The 5,000-nt window shown below is 48.2% G+C and overlaps 1 protein-coding gene across 1 annotated transcript in view; it reads right to left on the bottom strand.

Annotated features, from left to right (window-relative positions):
• large1 (LARGE xylosyl- and glucuronyltransferase 1) overlaps nt 1-5,000 on the bottom strand; it is a 222,755-nt gene that overhangs the window by 129,322 nt on the left and 88,433 nt on the right. The window contains exon 5 of the mRNA XM_065022063.1: nt 2,916-3,087. Within this exon, the coding sequence (XP_064878135.1) occupies nt 2,916-3,087 (172 nt within the window). The remainder of the gene's footprint in view (nt 1-2,915; nt 3,088-5,000) is intronic.

The raw sequence follows: 5,000 nt of genomic DNA on the forward strand, positions 1-5,000 counted from the left end.
CCTATTCCCTATATAGTGCACTACTTTATAGCACCCTATTTCCTATATAGTGCACTACTTTATAGCACTCTATTCTCATATAGTGCACTCTACTTTATAAAACCCTATTCCCATATAGTGCATATTTATATAGCCACTCTATTCCTATATAGTGCACTACTTTATAGCACTCCTATTCCTTATATAGTGCATCACTTTATAGCACTCTATTCCCTATATATGCACTACTTTATAGCACCCTATTCCTTATATAGTGCACTACTTTATAGCACTCTATTCCTATATAGTACACTTTATAGCACCCTATTTGTATATAGTTTTCTACTTTATAGCACCTATTTACCTATATAGTGCACTACTTTATAGCACTTATTCTATATAGTGCTACTTTTGTCCAGGGCAATGAGGCTAAGTCGTAGTGCACTATATATGGTAGTGCACAGTCATTTGGGCTGCATTGTCAGTATGTGAGAATTCAGCGGGTGGGGGGGTGGGGGGAGAACAGCTAACTGAATGGGTGAGGGGTAGAAAGGACAGGCTAACTGAATGGGTGAGGGTAGAAGGTCAGTACTTCGTGAATGGGTGGGGAGGTAGAAAGGACAGCTAACTGAATGGGTGAGGTAGAAAGGACAGGCTAACTGAATGGAGTGGGGAGGTAGAAAGGACAGGCTAACTGAATGGGTGGGGAGGTAGAAAGGACAGGCTGTCGCTGAGCTGGGTGAGGGGGTAGAAAGGACAGGCTAACTGAATGGGTGGGAGTAGAAAGGACAGGCTAACTGAATGGTGAGGGAGTAGAAAGGACAGGCTAACTGAATGGGTGGGGAGGTAGAAAGGACAGGCTAACTGAATGGGTGGGGAGGTAGAAAGGACAGGCTAACTGAATGGGTGAGAGGTAGAAAGGACAGGCTAACTGAATGGGTGAGAGGTAGAAAGGACAGGGTAACTGAATGGGTGATGGGTAGAAAGGACAGTTAACTGAATGGGTGAGGGGTAGAAAGGACAGCTAACTGAATGGGTGAGAGGTAGAAAGGACAACTAACTGAATGGGTGAGAGGTTGAAAGGACAGGCTAACTGAATGGGTGAGGGGTAGAAAGGACAACTAACTGAATGGGTGAGCGGTAGAAAGGACAGGCTAACTGAATGGGTGAGGGGTAGAAAGGACAGGCTAACTGAATGGGTGGGGAGGTAGAAAGGACAGGCTAACTGAATGGGTGGGGAGGTAGAAAGGACAGGCTAACTGAATGGGTGGGGTAGCAAGGAGGGTGGCTGAATGGGTGATGGGTAGAAAGGACAGTTAACTGAATGGGTGAGGGGTAGAAAGGACAGCTAACTGAATGGGTGAGAGGTAGAAAGGACAACTAACTGAATGGGTGAGAGGTTGAAAGGACAGGCTAACTGAATGGGTGAGGGGTAGAAAGGACAACTAACTGAATGGGTGAGCGGTAGAAAGGACAGGCTAACTGAATGGGTGAGGGGTAGAAAGGACAGGCTAACTGAATGGGGTGAGAGGTAGAAAGGACAGGCTAACTGAATGGGTGAGAGGTAGAAAGGACAGCTAACTGAATGGGTGAGGGGTAGAAAGGACAGCTAACTGAATGGGTGGGGAGGTAGAAAGGACAGGCTAACTGAATGGGTGAGAGGTAGAAAGGACAGGCTAACTGAATGGGTGAGGGGTAGAAAGGACAGGCTAACTGAATGGGTGGGGAGGTAGAAAGGACAGGCTAACTGAATGGGTGGGGAGGTAGTAAGGACAGCTAACTGAATGGGTGAGAGGTAGAAAGGACAGGCTAACTGAATGGGTGAGGGGTAGAAAGGACAGCTAACTGAATGGGTGAGAGGTAGAAAGGACAGGCTAACTGAATGGGTGAGAGGTAGAAAGGACAGGCTAACTGAATGGGGTGAGAGGTAGAAAGGACAGGCTAACTGAATGGGTGGGGAGGTAGAACGGACAGGCTAACTGAATGGGTGGGGAGGTAGAAAGGACAGGCTAACTGAATGGGTGGGGAGGTAGAAAGGACAGGCTAACTGAATGGGTGGGGAGGTAGAAAGGACAGGCTAACTGAATGGGTGAGAGGTACAAAGGACAGCTAACTGAATGGGTGAGAGGTACAAAGGACAGGCTAACTGAATGGGTGGGGAGGTTGAAAGGACAGGCTAACTGAATGGGGTGAGAGGTAGAAAGGACAGCTAACTGAATGGGTGAGGCGTAGAAAGGACAGGCTAACTGAATGGGTGAGAGGTAGAAAGGACAGGCTAACTGAATGGGTGAGAGGTAGAAAGGACAGGCTAATTGAATGGGTGAGGGGTAGAAAGGACAGGCTAACTGAATGGGTGAGGTATAGAAAGGACAGGCTAATTGAATGGGTGAGGGGTAGAAAGGACAGGCTAACTGAATGGGTGAGAGGTAGAAAGGACAGGCTAACTGAATGGGGTGGGGAGGTAGAAAGGACAGGCTAACTGAATGGGGTGAGAGGTAGAAAGGACAGCTAACTGAATGGGTGAGGAGGTACAAAGGACAGGCTAACTGAATGGGTGAGGGGTAGAAAGGACAACTAACTGAATGGGGTGAGAGGTAGAAAGGACAGCTAACTGAATGGGTGAGGAGGTACAAAGGACAGGCTAACTGAATGGGGTGAGAGGACTAAGGCAGCCCCCCCGCACCTCTCTGATTCAGAGAGTTAAATGCAGAAGACACATTTCAGTTGAATGCATTCAGTTATACAACTGACTAGGTATCCCCCTTTCCCAAACAGAAGAAAACTTACTTGAAACAGGGAGGGACTAACTGACCTTGTCCAATAAGAAACACTCATTTGAGTTTTGCTAGTGGCTCCTAATGAATACAACCCCTTTAGCAGAAGCAACAGGAAGCACAATTTACACAACCCAACAGGAAAGGATGTAGTCGCCTCACCTTTGAACTTGTGGAAGACGGCCCAGAGCTCAGCGATGTCCGTAGCGAAGGTGATATCTGTGTCCAGGACGATGACTTTCTGCAGGTCTGGGGGTAAGGTCTTGGTGAGCACCAGCTTCATCAGACCGTAGATACCAGAGTAATGCTTGTTGGGGATCCACGACACCTCAGCCTGACAGAAGAGAAGGAGGTAGAGGGTTAACAGACACGAACCAGACAGTCTTGATGAGGAACCAGGACACCTCAGTCCAGATTAACAGACAGTCTTGATGAGGAACCAGGACACCTCAGTCCAGATTAACAGACACTAACCAGACAGTCTTGTTGAGGAACCATGACACCTCAATCCAGATTAACAGACAGTCTTGATGAGGAACCAGGACACCTCAGTCCAGATTACCAGACAGTCTTGATGAGGAACCAGGACACCTCAGTCCAGATTAACAGACAGTCTTGATGAGGAACCATGACACCTCAGTCCAGATTAACAGACACGAACCAGACAGTCTTGTTGAGGAACCAGGACACCTCAATCCAGATTAACAGACAGTCTTGTTGAGGAACCATGACACCTCAGTCCAGATTAACAGACAGTCTTGATGAGGAACCATGACACCTCAGTCCAGATTAACAGACAGTCTTGATGAGGAACCAGGACACCTCAGTCCAGATTAAGTCGGCTGTAGATGTGTGTTTTGGGGGGGGGGAAGTCGGCTGTAGATGTGTGTGTGTTTGGGGGACACCTCATCGGTCTTGTAGATGTGTGTGTTTTGGGGGGGAGGGTCGGCTGTAGATGTGTGTGTTTTGTGGGGGTCCCGGCTGTAGATGTGTGTTTTTGGGGGGGGGCTGTAGATGTGTGTGTTTTGTGGGGGTCCCGGCTGTAGATGTGTGTGTTTGGGGGGAGTGGGTCGGCTGTAGATGTGTGTGTTTTGGGGGTCCCGGCTGTAGATGTGTGTGTTTTGGGGGGGTCCCGGATGTAGATGTGTGTGTTTTGGGGGGGGTCGGCTGTAGATGTGTGTGTTTGCGGGGGTCCCGGCTGTAGATGTGTGTGTTTTGGGGGTCCCGGCTGTAGATGTGTGTGTTTTTGAGGGGGTCCCGGCTGTAGATGTGTGTGTTTTTGGGTGGGGGTCCCGGCTGTAGATGTGTGTTTTGCGGGGTCCGGCTGCAGATGTGTGTGTTTTTCGGGGTCCGGCTGTAGATGTGTGTGTTTTGAGGGGGGGGGGGTCCCGGCTGTAGATGTGTGTGTTTTGCGCGGGGGGGGGGGGGGTCCCGGCTGTAGATGTGTCTCACCTTGAGTTCGTCTGCATCGTAGAAGTCCACCCTGACAGCAGGGACCATCCAGGTACGGAACAGAGAGGCTAGGATCTGCTGGGCTGTAGAGTCCGTTATGATGTGGAAGTGGAGAGGGTTTCGCCTGCAAGAGACACACACACACACACACACACACACACGCGGACACATACACACACACGCACACACACACGCACTCACAAACACACGGAGAGAGGGATAAGGTGAGACTCAGAGCATAAGCGCAATACTTTAAAGTAGATTTAGAAAAGAACATGAACACTCTGGATATAAACACACAGAACACACAGAACAACATGGAACCTCTGGATATAAACACACAGAACACACAGAACACACAGAACACACAGAACAACATGGAACCTCTGGATATAAACACACAGAACAACATGAACCCTCTGGATATAAACACACAGAACAACATGAACCCTCTGGATATAAACACACAGAACAACATGAACCCTCTGGATATAAACACACAGAACAACATGAACCCTCTGGATATAAACACACAGAACAACATGAACCCTCTGGATATAAACACACAGACAACATGAACCCTCTGGATATAAACACACAGAACAACATGAACCCTCTGGATATAAACACACAGAACAACATGAACCCTCTGGATATAAACACACAGAACAACATGAACCCTCTGGATATAAACACACAGAACAACATGAACCCTCTGGATATAAACACACAGAACAACATGAACCCTCTGGATATAAACACACAGAACAACATGGAACCCTCTGGATATAAACA

Source organism: Oncorhynchus nerka, linkage group LG8, assembly GCF_034236695.1.
Source record: "Oncorhynchus nerka isolate Pitt River linkage group LG8, Oner_Uvic_2.0, whole genome shotgun sequence".
NCBI classification, from domain to species: Eukaryota; Metazoa; Chordata; class Actinopteri; order Salmoniformes; family Salmonidae; genus Oncorhynchus; species Oncorhynchus nerka.